Here is an 18,261-nt window from a genome sequence, read left to right on the forward strand (position 1 = left end):
CAAATACAATTAACAGGTTTAATAGTCATATTGCTTTTATCAGCCTTATTCTCACATACATAATCTCTAAAAATCAACAGTGGGTATATGTTTTATTCGTATATTAATAAAACAACCGCATATTTGAGCAAGATAACTGTTTTCCGATAGAAAAACGCACCACCGGGCTGCCTTTTTGACGTCACCTAGAGAAACCAGGAAGTGGCGGGCCGGTATACAGTGTTATTTTGCTCTGGTATTTTTTTGTGTTACGTTACGGCGTCTACAGAGTGATGTAATGTTGCGGGAAACATGGGACTTTGCTTTCTCCCTGGTCTCCTTTTCGTCGTCCTGACGGTCCCGGCATTCGGAGACGGTAAGTATTTTGTTTTTTTAGTTAAAGGACGGAATCTGAAGTAGCCGGTTAGCCTGTTTGCAAGCTAACTTCCGTGACTTTCTATTTACCTCATGCTAGCGACCTTGCGCAGCCTTAACTGTGTTTATAGTCTTCTTTAATGTTTGCGTGCCAAGCGAGAGCAACAATAAACCCCATTTTTGCTACTAGCTTGATTGTAATAAAGCATGTTGATCCTATCCAGATATATAAAAATAGTGAAAACCACAACCCCTGGTGTCCATTAAACGCTAATTCTTTTCCCATTTTTTTTATTATTGTTTTTTCTAAACTCTCCAGGATTCATTTATGGTTTCATTTTAAAATTGGCGCAAGCTCTACATTAAAACATTTTGGAATCGTTTTGTTATTTATATATATAACTTGCTTTGTGCCCTCAATGACATTCAGTCTGAAATGCTCCCCAGATGGATCGCTGACGTTTGTGTCGGAGCTGTCGTCCAAACCGGCCCAGAAGTTGTCAAAGTACGGCTGGTACGGCAACGTGAGGCTCCAGAGGTTTCACATCCCCGAGGAAACCGCCATCGCGCGTTGGCTCTTCTCCGTCACCAAGGGCCACAACTTCTACTGTGGCCAGCGCAACGTCACCATGTGAGAAACCAGCGCTGGAGCCATTTAGTCTTCTGTCTCCCGCAGCATCTTTCACCTCTTGCAAGTTAATTTCTCTCTTTTGCCAGCCACATTCGATGGGGTGCCCCTCCAGTTATCAACCCGGCGGGATCGTCGTTTCCGAATGAGACTCTGTGGAGCCCCGGTCTGTCTCTGTCCCTCCCAGTGACATCACAGAGCTCCACCACCTTCAACCTCTCCAACCCAGCTGCTGGCGACTGGTTCGTCGCTGCTCACTTACCTGTAGATGATGGACGCATAGAACAGAAGGTGTGTGTGTGTGTGTGTAGCAGCACGGCACACTGCCTGAACCAGTTCTACCGGTTCTTTTATTGTGCTGTCATTATTCTCTTTGTGTTATTAATAAAGTGGAGCTGTTTGCTTGTTGTTAGGGCTTCCTGTCCTGCTCCTACTTCTTCCAGCCTCAGTTAACAGTCAGAAGAGCAGTGGATACGCCGATTCTGCAGCAGGGTCAGTTCCTCCAACAGACCGCTGCTCCTGACCAACCCGCACGCCTCAAGTAAAAAGTGTTCTATTCCCTTTGTTCTGCATCTTCCAAGCATATGTCGGCTTAATCCACGCGTCTCTTTAAGGGTGTATGTTCCAGATTTTGCCTCCTCTCTGTCCATCTCTGTGGCCGACTGCTCAGGGGACGGAATAGAAGGTGGAAACTGTCCGCTGGTCCTCGGGATCGGCTCCGTCTCCCTGCAGCATGGCCCGGTGACGGTCAACTGCTCGGGGACCACCTGCTCTGCAGCGCTCTCTAACCCGCCCTGGGACACCTGGTTAAGAGTTGACATCGGGAGCGGCCGTGACAATGGTTCCGTCACCTTCACGGTTGTCTCAAACTACACCGGTGAGCGCGCCAAACCAAACCCGGAGACGCCGCACGCGAGGCGCTAGAATCTCTGACTGCATCTGTCTGTCTTCAGTGGGCTGCAAGCCAACAAGCGTGGGCCTCGCCGCAGACGACGACCTCAGCAAGCTCCGCGGCAACATCCGCCAGGCCGACCGGAGCTCAGCGGCCAACGCCTCTCGGGTCGAAGGCCCGGCGGCCTCCGGCAACGACTCGGCGCCGCCGCTGTTGGCCTCGGCGTGCGTGTGGAACATCCCCGTGCTGCAGGAGGAGCTGGATGTTCTGTCACTCCGGTTCACCCCCGTCAGCGGGCCCAACGTCAGCGTCACGCACACGCACGCCACACTTCTCAGCTACCCACTCAACGCACAGACCGCCGGCGGCACTCTCAACGTCCAGCTGACTCTAAACACTGTGAGCACCACGAGTACGGGAACAGGACGGGGGAATTTGTGCTGTTCTTTAGCCTTGTGTGTTCGTGTGTGTCTCCAGACTAACATAGCTCTGGAGAACAGCAGCAGTGTGGTGGCCTGTCTGTCTCCGGGGGCTCCAGTCCTCCAGCTCAACCAGTCTCAGCCTTGTCGCACAGGTATTACTGTTAGCAGCAAGTATTCAATCACACTGACTTGGAGGCATCTGGGCCTTGAGGAGCTTCTTTGGGCTAATAAATCAGCTAATATCAAAATAAGAAATCTGAGCAGAGATCCTTGATGTGCCTTTATTACTAATCTGTGTGTGTGTGTGTGTAGCTTTGTCTGAAGGGTTTGGCCTGCAGGTGAATGGCAGCATTCCTAAAGCTGTCGTCAGACTGCCTTTCCCTCCAACAACCACCTGGTACCTCACGCTGCAGCTCCTCTGCGCCAGGTAAGGTGACGAAACCTCGGTCATTGGAAGTGTTGAGCGATGGCACGAAACGCCACTGATGCCTCGTCCCTGCAGCGGCGGCTGTGGGAACGCGTCGTTGGTGTCGGTGGTGCCGGAGGTGTTGGTCAGCGCCTGTGTGGAGGACTGTGGGACGTATGGAGAGTGTAGACTACTGAGGTCCTACAGCTACCTCTATGCTGCCTGTGTCTGCAAGGCTGGTAGGACCCACTCAGGATATCAGCTGTGTGTGTGTGTGTCCTCTGTGTGACTCTTTTTTTATATTATGGGCTGTTTGCCTGCAGGGTGGAGCGGCTGGGGATGCACAGACGATACGACGGCTCAGTCGTTTGGACGCCAGTTGGCGGCGGCGCTGCTGCTGACGCTCAGTAACCTTTCCTTCCTGCCCGCCATCGTGGTGGCCATCGCGCGCTGTTACATCACCGAGGCCTCCGTCTACGTCTTCACAATGTTCTTCTCCACGGTAACTGACACGGTCCAGTCAGGTGACCAGCCGGAGGTCTGGGCCTCATTGTGTCTCTTTCCTGGATCCCGGGACTCATTTTTTCCCCTCTGACTTCCTGTTTTGATAGTTCTACCATGCGTGTGATCAGCCAGGCGTCACAGTCATGTGCATAATGGACTACGACGCGCTCCAGTACTGTGACTTCCTGGGCTCGGTCTGCTCCATCTGGGTCACCATCCTCTGCATGGCTCGCATCAAGGACACGTTCAAATACGTAAGGCCTCAGGCGTAGTTTCTGTGTCTGTAAAGACTCCCGCGGGCCTGACCCAGGATCAGTGATGAATGTCTGATGGGTGCAGACGCTGTTCATACTGGGGACTCTGCTGATCGCCATGTCAATGCAGCTGGACCGCAAAGGCCTGTGGAACCTGCTGGGGCCCATCATCTGTGCCATTCTGATCATGGTGGCTGCCTGGGTGAGTTTGGGCCACTTCCTGGTTCCGTGTCCTCGGACACTTTGTTTGTGGAGGCTTTTTTTTTTTTTTCCTTCTAATTTGGGATCTCACATTTCGGCAGGTGTACCGAGGGGTGCAGCGGCGACGCTGCTACCCGCCGTCATGGAAACGCTGGGTGTTTTACCTGATCCCCGGCGCCGCCTGCGCCCTGATCGGGGTCTGCCTGTACATCTTCGCCGGGACCGAGGACAACTACTACTACACCCACTCGCTGTGGCACATCCTGGTGGCCAGCTGCGTGGTCTTCCTGCTGCCCCCCAAGGAGAAGAACCGGGATGCTCTAGGATGGAGCAGAGGCTGGAGCTGGAGCTGGAGACCCCGGGTTTGTGGGTACACGCTCTGCGAGAGCGGCAAGGATGAGCTCTGCACCGTCACGTAGGCGGTGGAAGGATACCGATGCAGCACTGCCACACATCCATGTAAGGTGAAGACGCATATGCAAAGACAAGATGTGACGCGTCCGTTCCGGGTTCTGTAACCTCAAATGCAGAATTCTCGCCCTAACCTTCTCATTTACGGAGCTCGGTTCTGTACCACAAACACTGTCCAAATCAAACTGCTGAAACCTCCGAGGTGGCCTAGACCACCAGCTCAGGTGTGAGCGTCGGCTTGCACGGCACCTGACCTTTGACCTCACCACCAGACGTTCATGTTGACTCGCGTATTTAATCTACTCGTTCGTAACTGGTGTATTTAATTTATTATCCTTGACCTGCCAGGTAGTTTATACTGTACAAGCTCAGTTTTCCCCGTCAGCGCAGGACAGGAATCACTTCGGAACGCTCATCCGCACATTGTTCTGGCCTCCTGCGCTTTCATGGTCCATTTCAGCTGCGATTCAGGGGATTTCCAGTTTTAGGATCCATGTTGCAGCATCAGAACCTGACGGAAACTCCAACCCTGCTATAGATGATGGTAGCCTTCACTCCGAAGCACTTTTTTCTAATGACCGAACACTAATCCCACTCTATAATGCACATGTGTGTAGCTTATGAATGTAGACTGAGTCCAGTGCCTCCCCCGTTCCCTCTGAGTGTGTGTCTGCGTGTGTGTGTTCACATTTTGCACTAGCAAAGCTACGGAACCATTTCCAAGAGAACTATTATGGTCTGCGTTGGTCATTTTTACCTGTGTGGTTTCTGTAACAGCTCTGCCTTTATTTTACTGTCTTTCCTTTGGGTTTTTCCGGGTGTCTATAATGTTTTGTTTGAACTGTCGCATCCACTGCTTAATGATTAAGGAAGATGATCGATGCACTGACAGCCCCCAAAAATCAGGAGACAAAAATCAGCATCAATCTGAAGAATAAATCTGAAGAATAAATCAGATATACAGAGAAATGGTTTGTTTGTGTTTTGCATCTGGTCACATGTTGCCGGGGCAGATTATGATAATCCCCACTAACATGGCACAAGTGCTTCTGTGAATCCTGAAAAGCACGTCCCTACGTGCACGTGTGAGCGTGAACACGGCTTCTCCTCCATTAGTGAATTCGATGGCCGGGCCGCTGCGGATTATAATGTCGGGCTAAAACGCTCCACTTTTTCCTGACAGACTAGAGAATCCACCCTTGTCCTCCTAATGATTCTGCATCCACCATTTGTCCCGCTGCACCTCAGACATCCAACAAAGATCCACTCGGTGTCTGGACATCGGTGCTCTCGCACCAGCAACCCTGACTGTACTTTTAAACATTAGCCTACGATGGAAAAGAGCCTCATAAACTTTACTATATTTACAGCCTTATTCCTCACCCAGAGGTGATTGGATGAATAAATGGATAAAGGTGTTTTGTCTTAGAAGTTTTTGCTGTATTTAAAGTGTACCTGTGATTTCCTAGCACGTCTCTGGGTGGCCGCCAGGGGGCGCCATAAGATCTCCGTGGTCTCGTCTTCCTCACCGCTTTGTCCCTTTCTTGGTCACGGGGAGGGGGGCACATATGGGTGTAGGCAGGAGTCAACGAAGGGCTCTGAGCATTTGTGGGTTTGGTGCCTTGCTCAAGAGCACCTCGGCAGTGCTCCGAAGTTGTCCTGGCACCTTCCCTCAGTACCAGAACACCTTTGATGTTTTGTCCTCACTGGAACTCATGATCTCCATGGCATGTTTGGATATTAAAATAAATGAAAAAGCTAAAAATAAAAGCAGAAAAGGCTAAAAATAGAGACATGGCTGCAGATCAGAGAGCGACTGATCCCGTCGGGGCTCTTTTATTGGGATGAAAACATGGACGGAGCAGATTTAACCACGCGAAGCTCTGCAGTAACAGACGAGGAACCGAGATGTGGCGACTAAACATGCCAACCGTTGTATTGCGAGATTAATAACGGTGAGAGAAGAGGAAGGACTGTAGCAACAGGAAGCTTCTGCAACAACAGAAACGGTGCGACTGGAAAGTTCATCCTCTGGTGCTCTGGGACTAAGGTGCTGCTGCTGGGGCGTGCTGTAACACGCTCCAGCATTTAAACTAAGGACCGGGGTTTGGGAGGAGGACAGGCTGGTGGGTGCCGTCTGGTCCTGGGTCTAAAGGGCGGTTGCAGCGTTGCCGCTTCCCTGCCCGGCTCTCTTGGCCTGTCCGTCCTGCTCCGCCATCCGGGCCGATGCCTGCGCGGGGGAGGGGCTGGCGTGCCGCTGGCGTCTCATGAAGGGGAAGACGCTGGAAAAAAAAACCAAAAAAAAAACCCCAAGCAGTGCAACCCCTGAAATAGACGTCCGCTAAAAATGAGCAGCACCAGGGATTCGCGCTACCTTTTCTTGGTCTCCTGGGGGACGACGGCTCTGGCCAGCATGTTCTTGTAGAGCTCAGACTTGAGGTATCGTGGGTACGAGTCCTGGAAAAAGCACAGGAGGCTCCACGTTTAGAACGGAGAACGGAACGCCTGATACCTTCTGACGTTCAGACCTTCTTCATGAGGAAGTAGATGTGCAGCTGCGCGTCGTCCATGACGAAGCGGTGCGGGTGTCTGATGCCCTCCAGAGTTTTATCCATGGTTTTGCTGTCGATGTTGACCCAGCGCGCGGCTCCGGGGGCCAGGAAGTTCCTGAATCACACAGAAGGGACGGACAGTCACGGAGGGGGGGGCGCGTCCCCGCTGCCGCGAGGCCGTCGGCACTTACGTGTAGATCTCTTCCACCTTCTCGATGATCTTGGAGCTTTCTCCGTGTCTCACGTCCTCACAGGCCTCCCAGAAACACAGGTTCTCCGCTTGGGGAGACACAAGGAGAACAAGAACGTCGGAAAGAGTGAGCGAGCAGCTCTACCTCTGTGGAACGCCGGTGACATCTAATCATCACGGTTGGATACATCTCTATTATAGGTCTGCTGTTCATTATCAACTCTTTCCACCCTCTCTGCTAACACACACACACACACACACGTCGTGCTTCCTTACCACTAAACTCTTTCTCCAGGTAGGTCATGAACTCACGCCTCCCCATGAAGTCATTGAGAAGCTCCATGAAACTGAAGCTCCAACGCTCCACCCGCAGCCGCGTCGGGACAGGAACTCTGCCCACACACACACACACACACACACACACACACGTAAATGATGATTTACATACACACTACACAGCTCGGGGTGATGGTAGTCTTATGGGGACTGGGCTGAGAAGCAGAGGGTTCCTGGTTCAAGCTCCGGTGTGGACAAAGCATGGAAACAATATATGGAAGGTTCCTTGAGCAAGGTACCCAACCCACAGACGCTCACAGTGGGTGGACCCTGCCTTCGCCCATTGAGTACCCTCCCGTTACCCCGAAAGGGCAAAAGAGGTTAAGAAGACAAGACTAGTTGTGTTGGGGGGGTTCTTGTACGTTCTACATATTGTGTGTAAAATATAGATTCTACTAGCAAAGTGAAGACACTTCAGCCGGTCCTCACGTCTTAAAAGGGCTGTTGGGGGGCCAAGACTTTTAACATTTTAGCACTGGGGTTGGGGCCAGAGTCAAAGTCCTCACAAACACAGGGATGTGAGGATGTGTGTGTGTGTGTGTGTGTGTGTGTGTGTGTGTGTGTGTCTCACTCACACTTCGGTATTCATGGTCCAGTGTGCCGTGTCATCAGAGATCCAGGGGTTACTGGGAAGGCAGCCTTGCATAATGGGGTCATGGTTCAGATACTGGTCGCTGTATTTCACAAAACTGCATAAACACGAGCACACACACACACACACACACACAGAGTATTATTGTATTAGTTAATTCCAACTTCCCTGAGGAGGAATCCATTAGTGGGTCTTATAGCTGGAGCACTAAGCCTTGTGTGAGGCTGTAACAGTTCAGGCAGCATCCATTAGTTCGTTCAGAGCATGTGTGTGTGTGTGTGTGTGCGTGTGTGTGCGTGCACGCACCTTTCCAGACAGATGGATGACTTCACGCGGTTCCTTCCAAGAGCCCTCCTGAATATCTCGATCTGCGAACGCGGGCGTAAAGCAGACGTCAACAAAAAGCAGGTGGACGCGAACGCATCGCGCGCACGTCTGAGAGGGGCGATGCGCGTCATTACCTCGTTCTTGAAGTAGTCGCTGTTCTGGTTCTGTTAAAAGACACAAAGGCAGCGCCTCAGTTTGACTGCAGCGACACACTCACACACACACACACACACACACACACACACATTAAAAAAAGGAAATGATTCACTTACTTTGAAAGAAGCAAAGCAATGAAAAGAGGAGGAAGGACAGTCACACACATAATTAATATTTTTATAATTATTGCTATGATGGAGTCCATGTGTTGGTGTCTCTGACCAGAGCAACCCTGGAGCTGAAGTGGTTCGGCTTCTCCAGACCCATGTCCAACGCATTATTCACCCCAGGCTGGAAAAAAAACACAACCGATACACAAAGAGCTGTAAGACTGAGCGTGTGTGAGGAAAGCCAGGGAGGCCTTTCGTTTCCACTTCACCGGCTCTGACTTCTATTCTCGGGTTTCTCTCTATTTTCCTCCACGTCCTCGTCTCTAATTCATAAGACAAGATGGCGTCCGGCTCCCGTCCCGACGGAAAGGGCCGCCGCTTCTGCGACGAAACACGTGGAAATGGGTGGAGTGTGTCTGCGCCAGCTCGGGCTTTTACTGCTGCATATTTCATGTCGGAGGCGTCCGAAACGGGGACCGAGCATTTGGGAGACTGGTTAAAGCGACACAAGTGGAGGGAGAAGGCGTCCGTGGTGGCAGCACCAAAGACTGAGGGTACAGACATCTGGGGTTTTAGGTTCTACAGAACCTGAGCTGAACGGACAGCTGAGGGGACAGTGAACGCACCGGCGGTCTGTTGATCAGCCAGTAAGCCTGCTCCTGGCATTCCACAACGATCCGGTCGGCCTTCCTCCTCTGCTTGGATGCTCTACACACAAACACACTAGTAGTTAGTATGTGTGTGTGTGTGTGTGTGTGTGTGTGTGTGTGTGTGTGTGTGTGTGTGTGTGTGTGCGTGTGCGTGTACCTGAGTTGCTCTCTGGCCTGCATCACCACAAAGTCCCAAGTGTGGTTGATCCTCTTGTTCAGGACGCTGTACCTCTCCTAAAGGTGGACGTGTTCAGACGTGGTGACACTGACACACACCATCACAGAACACACACCATCACAGAACACACACCATCACAGAACACACACCAGCACAGAACACACACCACCACACACAACACCACCACAGAACACACACCATCACAAAACACACACCACCACAGAACACACACACACACAACACCACACACACACAACCACACACACACACACACAACCACACACACACCACCACAGAACACACACCACACACACACACACCACCACAGAACACACACCACCACACACACACACCATCACAGAAACACACACCATCACAGAACACACACACACCACAGAACACACACCAGCACAGAACACACACACCATCACAGAACAACACCACCACACACACCACACAACACACACCACACAGAACACACACACACCACCAACACACACACACACCACCACACACACACCACACACACAACCACACACACACACACAACACACACCATCACAGAACACACACCATCACAGAACACACACCACCACACACACACCACCAACACACACACCACACACCACCACAGAACACACACCATCACAGAACACACACCACCACACACACACACCACCACAGAACACACACCATCACAGAACACACACCACCACACACACACCACCACAGAACACACACCACCACAGAACACACCATCACAGAACACACACCACCACAGAACACACACACCACACAGAACACACACCATCACAGACACACACCACCACAGAACACACACCATCACAGAACACACACCACCACACAACACACCACCACACAGAACACACACACACACAACACACACACACCACCACCACAACACACACCACCACAGAACACACACCACCACAGAACACACACCACCACACACACACCACCACAGAACACCACACCACCACACACACACACACACCACAACACACACACCACCACACACACAACACCACAGAACACACACACACCACACACACACACCACCACACACACACCACCACAGAACACACACCACCACAGAACAACACCACCACACACACACACACCACACAACACACACCACCACACACACACACACACCACCACAGAACACACACCACCACACACACACACACCATCACAGAACACACACCACCACAGAACACACACCACCATACACACACACTTGCTTCCCACCTTTTCGTACTCCATTAGCTCTCCCTGTTTCCGTATGTTCTTTTTCGCCAGATAAATCGCTGTCGGGGGGGAAATAAAGAAAACGGTTGGTGTCAGCGGACCTGCGGACGTTCGCCCTCCTCCCAGCTGGTAATTTAGTGTGTGTGTGTGTGTGTGTGGGGGGGGGGGGGTTCAGAGAGCACCTTCATTTTATTTTTTAATTATTTTATTTTGAGGCATTACCGTAGTCCAGCTCCGAGGCGGGCCAGCGGGTACTGGTCCAGAAGTAAGGAGTCTGGAGTGGGAAGAGTGAGAGTTCTGATGTGGGACAGGAGTGGTGAGGTGGGAAAGGTAGTCGGGGGCAGGTGGGGCTCACCTGGAAGCGGTAGGGGGTCTCGTCGGGCTTCAGCACCAGCAGCCTGGGCTCTTTGAGAGGGTAAATGTAGCCGTATTTGACCAGCATGCCCCCAGTGTGCAGCGCCTCTGCTCCAAACACAGCACAGCTCTCATTCATAAGGGTTAGTTTATGACTGACCCCCTCCCTTGCTGACTCTGCTTCGCCCCCCCACAGTCTTTAAATTACCCAGCATTCAACAGGGTCTCCTGAGGTGAGAACCATCGCAGGGGCGCTAATCAAACCCAGATCGTCAGGTGACCTAATCACAATTGGGCCCTCTTGGGCTCAGCCTCTTCTTGTTTAATGGAAACAACAGTCACTTGTTTGTGTGAGGGAAAACACCTGGCAACCACACAACAGGCGCATCACAACAACACACACACACATGTGCGCGCTCATGTCCGTTACTCACCCTCCTCACTTATGCTGTACTTGTGGATCAGCCAGTCGATGATGTCCCGGCCTGGAAGACAAACCCACAGAAGAGAGTAGGGGACGGCCGCGGCGACCTCGGATTAAACCCGCCCGTGTTTGCTCGCACAGGCGTGAGGACACACACCAAAAAACACAAACCTGTCATGGCGTGTGGAATGACAGTGATGAGGAGCCTCTGGTTCCTCATCTTCATGCCCATGTCAGGGTCCTGCATGGCCACAATCACTTTCTCCATCTGTGATAAACACACACACACACACACACACACACATGCACACAGGGTAGCAAAAATGTCAAATTAATCGCAAACCTGTAGAAATTGAATATTAAAACGATGCACATATGGGATCCGTAAACAGTGTGTTGCAGGTTAACAGCTAAATTTGACACATTTCATCCCCCTAATTGGAATTAAAATAGAATATTTATGCGCTTCACCTTTTGAAAACATGACATTTGCTCGCGGTGCCAGCCTCCTCTTGCCAAGGTGTTGATGGTCATCTTTCGGGATGCTCGGGTTCACTCGACGGGACGGTGAAAGTACAAGACCGAAGTGCCGCCGGGAGCGCGCACTGGAGCGCGCATGGCTCGGCATTAGGCACTCCGAGTGGAACGAGCGTCGGTGCGCGCTAGAAGTTGGTTTTTTTCCTCTGTCCCAAAGATATTTTCAGTAAATACGGAGCGTTGGTGTCGCATTTTTAATGCATCAAAGTAATTTATGTAGCCATTTTTTATATCATGCAAAATACATGTTTAAAATGTGTTTTCTTATCCCGTAGTTGAAGCTAAAGATAAAAGACACTACTACTACTACTACTACTACTACTACTACTACTACTACTACTACTAATAATAATAATAATAATAATAATTATTATTATTATAATAATAATAATAATATATACGTGTTCGTCGATAAAACGCAATTGAAGCGCTCGATTTGTTTCCGTTTTGTGACAGTAAATTAATTCCTTGTTCTGAATAACACATCTAATATCTTTGCGTGTAAATAACTTTCTGTGATAATAATAACGTAAACAAATTTTAATTTTCAAAATTGATACGGATTAAACTGTTTTTGTCCTGCGCAGGCTGCCGTAGTAGCAGAACGCGTTTCCGCTGTCGCTAATCGATGACTTGTCTGAACACCAGCTAATTCATAAAGCGCATTTAGACATTTGTGTGCAGGTGAGACTCCAGCTAAATATATGTATGTTTTCAGACGGTAGTTCCGATCTTAATCTTAAACAAAACGAGATGTTTCTCGGTACTGAAAACAGTCTGGAGGCTAACCATGCTAACTGTAGCAGGATGGAGGGGACCGACTGGTCAAAAGTGTTGACCCGCAGCCTCGAACCTACAGTTTGTTACGCAGATCTCTGAAAATATCAAGTTAGATCTTTTTAGTCTTATAACAGTTTACAGTCGATACCATTCTGTGCATTCACTGCTAAACCTTCACAGATTTCATATTGTTGTTATTTTAGCTCTATCCGTTTCAGCACGCTTTCTTCATCCAATCCTTCGACGCTAACATGCCTCGCATTACAACGATCGCTATGGATTAACAGTTTTTCAATGATGTGACATCTTTAGGTTGTGATGGGTGACATCCGTCAGTCTTTGCTGCCTCGGGATGTCCTGAGTGCAGCCAAGGAGCTCCTGTATCACCTGGATATTTACATCTGTAACCTGCTGCAGTCAGGGCGCCAGCCTCCTCAGGTGGACACCAAAACCCTGGAGCTGGTGGAGGAGTTCATTCTGCACGCGCCTAAGGACAGAAACACCTCCGCCAGGGTACACCGTCACCCTACAGTCGATGCACAAACACACAGCGTGTACGTGCACGCGTGTACGTGCACATATGTACGGCCACTTTACTGTGTGTGTTGCCTTCCAGAGGATGAGTGCCCTCCAGGAGCTCCAGCTGTTGGAGATCATGTGCAGCTGTTTTCAGGAACAGAGTCGCGACGCCGTCCGTCAGCTCATGTTCAACGCCCTCTTTGGTCTCCAAGGCAACCAGGCAGATGAGAGTCGCATGGCTCTATTAGGAAAACTAGTCTCTATGGCGATCGCAGTGGGCAGGGTTCCCATTTTGGAATGTGCTGCTACCTGGTTACAGGTGAGCCACTTCAGTTGTGACTGACGTCGGTGTTCGCCTGCTGTCGTTAATGTCCTGTGTGTTTTTTGTGCTGCAGAGAAGCCATCGTGTTTTCTGTGTGCGCCTGGCTCAGGTGCTGGTGGACGACTACTGCAGCATGGTGCCAGGTTCCGTCTCAACCCTGCAGAACATCCACAGTGCCAGCCCGCGCTTCTGCTGCCAGTTTATCACCGCCGTCACCACCCTGTACGACCTCAGCTCAGGTATTTCGTCGGGGGTGACGCGAAAGCCAAAAACCTCTAATCTCGCAGCGCCATGGCAACCTTCCCTGCTTTTTGGGTCTGTGTCTTGTTTCAGAGGAGCTGACTCCCCCCACGGAGCTCCTCCAGATGATTGTGTTTTGGATCCAAGAAGACCTTCGTCTGATCCTCATCGCCTTCCTCAACACGCCGCTCACTGGGAGCCAGCCGATCAGCTCGCTGGATGTGACGCCATTGGGCGGGCTGGTGCGCTGGTGCGTCAAAGCTCCGCTGGCCTACAGGAGAGACAAAAAGCGGACTCTGCCCAGTGGCACCGGGGAAACTGGGCCAGATGTGGGGCCACTTTTTTCTGCACTCCACCTTAGCGTCCTACAGGTGTGTGTTGCTGATGTGTTTACCTGGATTTGCCTGCAGCAAACGGCCTTTCTCACCCCCGCCGCCTCCCTCCCTCCCTCCCTCCCTCCACGCCAGGTCTTCATGCTTCTGCCAAACATTCTGAACGAGAAGGGGCTCTTTGGCCGCCTGGCGCTCCTCCAGATGGACTCCCTGGCAACGCTGGCATCTGAACTTTCCAGACTGTTGGACCAGGCGGACAAACAAACACACGTGTCAGCAGCCGACACACAGGCGCTGTCCCAGTTGGCCTTGGACCGACTGGCGCAGGCCCTGCAGGTGGCCATGGCCAACGGAGCTCTGCTCTGCTCCAGAGGTGAGCAGAGACAACGACCCGAGGATGAAGGTTCCGATCGGTGCAACGTCAAAGTCTTCAGGGTCGTTTTATGTAGAAATTCAAACGGTTTCACACAATATTTCCACCTTTTTTGTTGCTGCCAGTAATGTGAGACGGGTGATGCGATCGGCCATGTTGATGTGACTATTTTGCCTTCTCTTTACAGAGGATTTGAGGGCCATCTGTTCTCGGCTTCCACACAACAAGTGAGTTTACAAGAGTTACACAGGCAGATCTGCATGTTTAAGGAGACAGAATTAGCCCCTGGGTGATGTGTAGCACTGTCATAAGGATAGGAGAAGGATAAAAGACTTTATTGATCCCACATCGGGGAAATTGCACGTTACAGCAGTAGCCAGTGGTGTACGATATAGAAAAGTACTAAAAAAAAAATACAAATCTGTCTGTTATCGGTCTATCTGAGGAGATACAACCATCAACGGCAGCTTTAGTTTGTTATAACATCATGAGTCTGGTACTGGCACTGAGATGACCTGGATAAAACAAAACAAACATGTTTACAGGGTCCAAAGTAAACCTCAGTTAAACATCACCTCAAATTCAATTGTTTATTTCTAAATTACTGAAAAGTCCAGCCGTGATCCCAAACAGCCATTTCCGCAGACGGCGACTCATCATAATCAAAATGATTACTGTCTTCTCCCTTAACATCAGGCCTTAAAAGCTCTAAATTCTGTGTGTGTGTGTGTGTGTGTGCGTGTGTGTGTGTGTCTCCGTCTCTAGTTTGCTCCAGCTGGTGTTGTCGGGGCCTGTGATGTACTACAACAACATCCACACTCCACCGTTGGCCTTCAGCCCGCACGCGGCCCACTCCCCCATCGCCTCGCACCCTGCACACACACCTTTGGCTACACACCCTTCCGCTCATCCCCAGTACGCCAGTCAGCCTTTCATGACAGGGATGGCGTTCCCTTTCCGTCCAAGTCACTGAAAGATACAAAAATGTGTGTATGTTGGTGGATGTTATATGGTTTGCTATCTATTTGTGTGTGTGTGTGTGTGTGTGTGTGTGTGTGTGTGTGTGTGTGTGTGTGTGTGTGTGTGTGTGTGTGTGTGCGCGTATGGTGTATCATGTCATCGGGTAGATTTGCTCTTAATAGTAATCAGTGTCAAACAATGCTGAATAAATATTTTTTTTTACCTCAGTCTGACTGCTGTTCCTTATATCGGCCACCTGTGGGCGCTGTTGTGCTACACGAAGCAGCAAACTACGTCATCTTGAATATTAAATCGTTGTAAAATAAGTATAGAAGGGACAAAATTGGGTCACAATGTTGACTGTGCTTGTATTTAAGGTCGTAACAATTTAATGTGATGAATATAGACCATTCCATCTGTTTGAAAAAGGAAATCAGGAGGTGTTTTAAATTTGTAAAATATTTTACAGCCTTGTTAAGAGCAGCTAATGAGCTAAAATGGTGCATTTCTCTCAAGGTAGCCTCAGTCCTGGTTATATTGTAACTGAAGATGTAGTAGCCAGGCCCTGTGTGCATAAATATTGCCTGTCATTACAGATAGCATATCGCTTATCTGCAGAGTGCAGAAGGGGTTCGACCCTCCACAGGACCCCAACTGCCCTCATCCAGGAAGTAAATTGCATCATCTTCGCCAGCATTTACTTAAACGGCCTTCCTCTTCTTTTTTCCTCATACTTGAACGCTGAGACAGAAAGGGGTGTAAAATTCTGAGCAAAGGTGATTTGACTTCCTCACAGGTGTCGTTTGTCAAACAAATCCTGGAGCAACTGTGTCCACTCAGTTCCTGTATGGTCGCTCCTCCGATCTCTCCTGTCACATTTTACTGTTCGGCAACAGCCCAGTTGGATTCCCTTTGTGCACGTGCCCCCTCCTGAGGAGCTCAAGGGTGGGTCAGTGATAAGGATATCTGCCCTGGGACAGAGGTGCATTGCTCTTAGTCTACTCTGGAAGGATGACCCTGATAATATTGGGCGACCAAGGAGAAACTGGCCAGTAGATATAACTGCTGGATTTGTCGTCATGGTAAATGTAAAAAAATAAAAGTGTGTTTTTTACCCCCCCTTCCTACCCTTGCCTTGCAGGTGTGAGTTCTGGTTGTGGTTGCGTGGTGGGGCTGTCTGAGACAGCAGCTGTACAATCATAGTTTCCTCTTCTCAAAATAAGCCTCACAAGGCCAAACACCAAATCCGCTCTCCCGGCGCTCCGTTTTCCAAACCTTGCCATCGGCTCGGCGAGCAGATTTAACCCTTTGCGACCCTGTGAAATGTGTCAGTCTCAGGTTATTGAAGGTTGGATGAGAAAGGTTTTTAAAATAAAACACAAGGAATTAATTAGTGAACTGGAATTCCCCCTTTTATGGTTGATGGTGAAGCTGCTCACACTTCCTGCTTGAAATGCCTCATTTATATATATATAAAAACCCCTCCAGGTGTGAATTAGTGCTACAAAACTACAACCTGGTAAGAGGAATTGAAATGATTCTCGCCTTTCTTGAACACCCGCTCCCTTTTTATTGTATCCTGCTGCTTTCGAATGAAGCCAGTGTTTCAAGGCCGCTCAGCTCAAGCTGTCATTATCAGATTATGGAGCCATCTCTGAAATGAAGGGATTGCTTTTTTATCCAGCTACATCCTGCAAAACCTGTTTTCAAACAGACGTCTTCTCAGGTACGAAGCAGGTGTGTCTGTGCTCGATATGACATTAAACAACTCATGGCATGAATGCAGCTGCGTTGTGGTAACAAGAAAAACCTTTTTGGCTAATATTTCTGAATGAGGCTGTTCGGATTTAGTCCCCCGTGTGGGAGTGCTGGGCTAAATGGAAATGGGTGATCCTGTGTTAGTTGGGGGGGGGGGGGGGGACACCTTTATTTATGGTGTGGATGCTGACACGCTCTAATCTTCTGGAGGCCTAGAGTGAGTGTGTGTGTGTGTGTACAAAAGGAGCTGAGTAGTGACATTTAGTCGCTCCACAAATCTTCAGTGTCAGTTTTATCTGCTCACACACATTTAAGAAAACAAGTCACGACGTGCCTGAAGATTTTAACTGTTTTAATTGAAGCTCGTCTCACTCCGGATGAGGGTGGGAGGCACCAGTCCGGACCTTTCCAGCTCGGGTCCAGCGCCGTTTCTAAAAACCTGTTTTTTTACCCCCCTGTTTTTGCACAGTTGGAATATTTTTACAGTATCCTGAGTGGCAGCGCAAGAAATTGTGGAAATCAGCTGCGCTCTTCATGTCTGAGAGGTTCGACCTGGAAGCTCCGGCTGGAACCCGTGGATTATTACTTGTTACTTAACAGGAAAAAAGGCCGAACTTGAACGCATCTCTGGGGTGACTGAATTCTTGGTGAGCGTCCACCTGAAACTAAGACAACAATGAGGTGGGAAAAAAGTGGATGAACTTTAGGGGCTCTAAATCAGTGCCAGGACAGTTCGTTAAAGGAGGACAGGACTGAGGAAAACCTGAAATGTTGTCCCCCATGAAGCCCTGCTTTTATATATCAGAGCAGAATGTGGGGGGAAATATCCCATGGGAAAACTAGTTAAGCTAAAGCCCCCGTAATGACTGCTTGGCACCAAATATACACTATACTGAGCAGCAACATGTTATTACTGACAATACCCAGAAGAATCATTACAGAGAGGGAACATTAGCCTTTTAAACCAAACATCAGGAGTATGTTGTAAATAAATGAGATTGCAAAGTCAAGAAATTGAAGAAGCACCTGTTTACAAAGATTTAGTAATAATTGACCAACACAGGCGCCTGGGCTGTTTCTGCCCAGAGCAGAGACCCTATCAGAGCTGTTGTTGTTGGTCCACCAGGTCTGGACACAACATTGGGTCACACAATAACCAACATTACCAATTTTGGAGCAATGAAAGCTAAAAACCTCAGCGAGGCTACAAACAGCTGCTTTTACCCA

The 18,261-nt window shown here is 49.7% G+C and overlaps 3 protein-coding genes across 8 annotated transcripts; 2 read left to right on the forward strand and 1 right to left on the reverse strand.

The window, feature by feature from the left end:
* Positions 1 to 177: 177 nt before the first annotated feature.
* On the forward strand, positions 178 to 5,041 carry pgap6 (post-glycosylphosphatidylinositol attachment to proteins 6). The gene is made up of 13 exons (XM_057056907.1): positions 178 to 355; positions 802 to 985; positions 1,072 to 1,273; positions 1,396 to 1,523; positions 1,597 to 1,859; positions 1,936 to 2,273; positions 2,352 to 2,448; positions 2,609 to 2,723; positions 2,799 to 2,941; positions 3,026 to 3,204; positions 3,314 to 3,460; positions 3,546 to 3,662; positions 3,763 to 5,041. The coding sequence occupies exons 1-13, from the start codon at positions 292 to 294 to the stop codon at positions 4,078 to 4,080; spliced, it is 2,295 nt and encodes a 764-aa protein (XP_056912887.1). The 5' UTR covers positions 178 to 291; the 3' UTR covers positions 4,081 to 5,041.
* Positions 5,042 to 5,871: 830 nt separating this feature from the next.
* rgs11 (regulator of G protein signaling 11) lies at positions 5,872 to 11,817 on the reverse strand. 2 transcript variants are annotated; one of them, XM_057056961.1, is made up of 17 exons: positions 11,685 to 11,817; positions 11,385 to 11,481; positions 11,224 to 11,274; positions 10,791 to 10,897; positions 10,658 to 10,709; positions 10,436 to 10,494; positions 9,143 to 9,219; positions 8,962 to 9,043; positions 8,448 to 8,516; positions 8,204 to 8,227; positions 8,049 to 8,110; positions 7,726 to 7,839; positions 7,091 to 7,206; positions 6,816 to 6,903; positions 6,601 to 6,739; positions 6,447 to 6,529; positions 5,872 to 6,354 (listed from the first exon to the last, which is right to left on the reverse strand). In XM_057056961.1, the coding sequence occupies exons 1-17, from the start codon at positions 11,745 to 11,747 to the stop codon at positions 6,222 to 6,224; spliced, it is 1,416 nt and encodes a 471-aa protein (XP_056912941.1). In that variant the 5' UTR covers positions 11,748 to 11,817; the 3' UTR covers positions 5,872 to 6,221. The 2 variants fall into 2 exon arrangements, with proteins under 2 accessions (XP_056912941.1, XP_056912940.1); XM_057056960.1 differs by having other exon boundaries at positions 8,204 to 8,233.
* On the forward strand, positions 11,741 to 15,503 carry ints15 (integrator complex subunit 15). Of its 5 annotated transcripts, none has more exons than XM_057056953.1 (8): positions 11,741 to 11,881; positions 12,843 to 13,043; positions 13,147 to 13,368; positions 13,445 to 13,610; positions 13,705 to 13,982; positions 14,079 to 14,316; positions 14,504 to 14,543; positions 15,082 to 15,503. In XM_057056953.1, the coding sequence occupies exons 1-8, from the start codon at positions 11,756 to 11,758 to the stop codon at positions 15,287 to 15,289; spliced, it is 1,479 nt and encodes a 492-aa protein (XP_056912933.1). In that variant the 5' UTR covers positions 11,741 to 11,755; the 3' UTR covers positions 15,290 to 15,503. The 5 variants fall into 5 exon arrangements, with proteins under 5 accessions (XP_056912933.1, XP_056912936.1, XP_056912935.1 ...); XM_057056956.1 differs by having other exon boundaries at positions 11,790 to 11,916; XM_057056955.1 differs by lacking the exon at positions 11,741 to 11,881 and adding an exon at positions 12,174 to 12,434.
* Positions 15,504 to 18,261: the final 2,758 nt, after the last annotated feature.

This window comes from Takifugu flavidus, chromosome 15 (assembly GCF_003711565.1).
Source record: "Takifugu flavidus isolate HTHZ2018 chromosome 15, ASM371156v2, whole genome shotgun sequence".
In the NCBI taxonomy this organism is placed as follows: domain Eukaryota; kingdom Metazoa; phylum Chordata; class Actinopteri; order Tetraodontiformes; family Tetraodontidae; genus Takifugu; species Takifugu flavidus.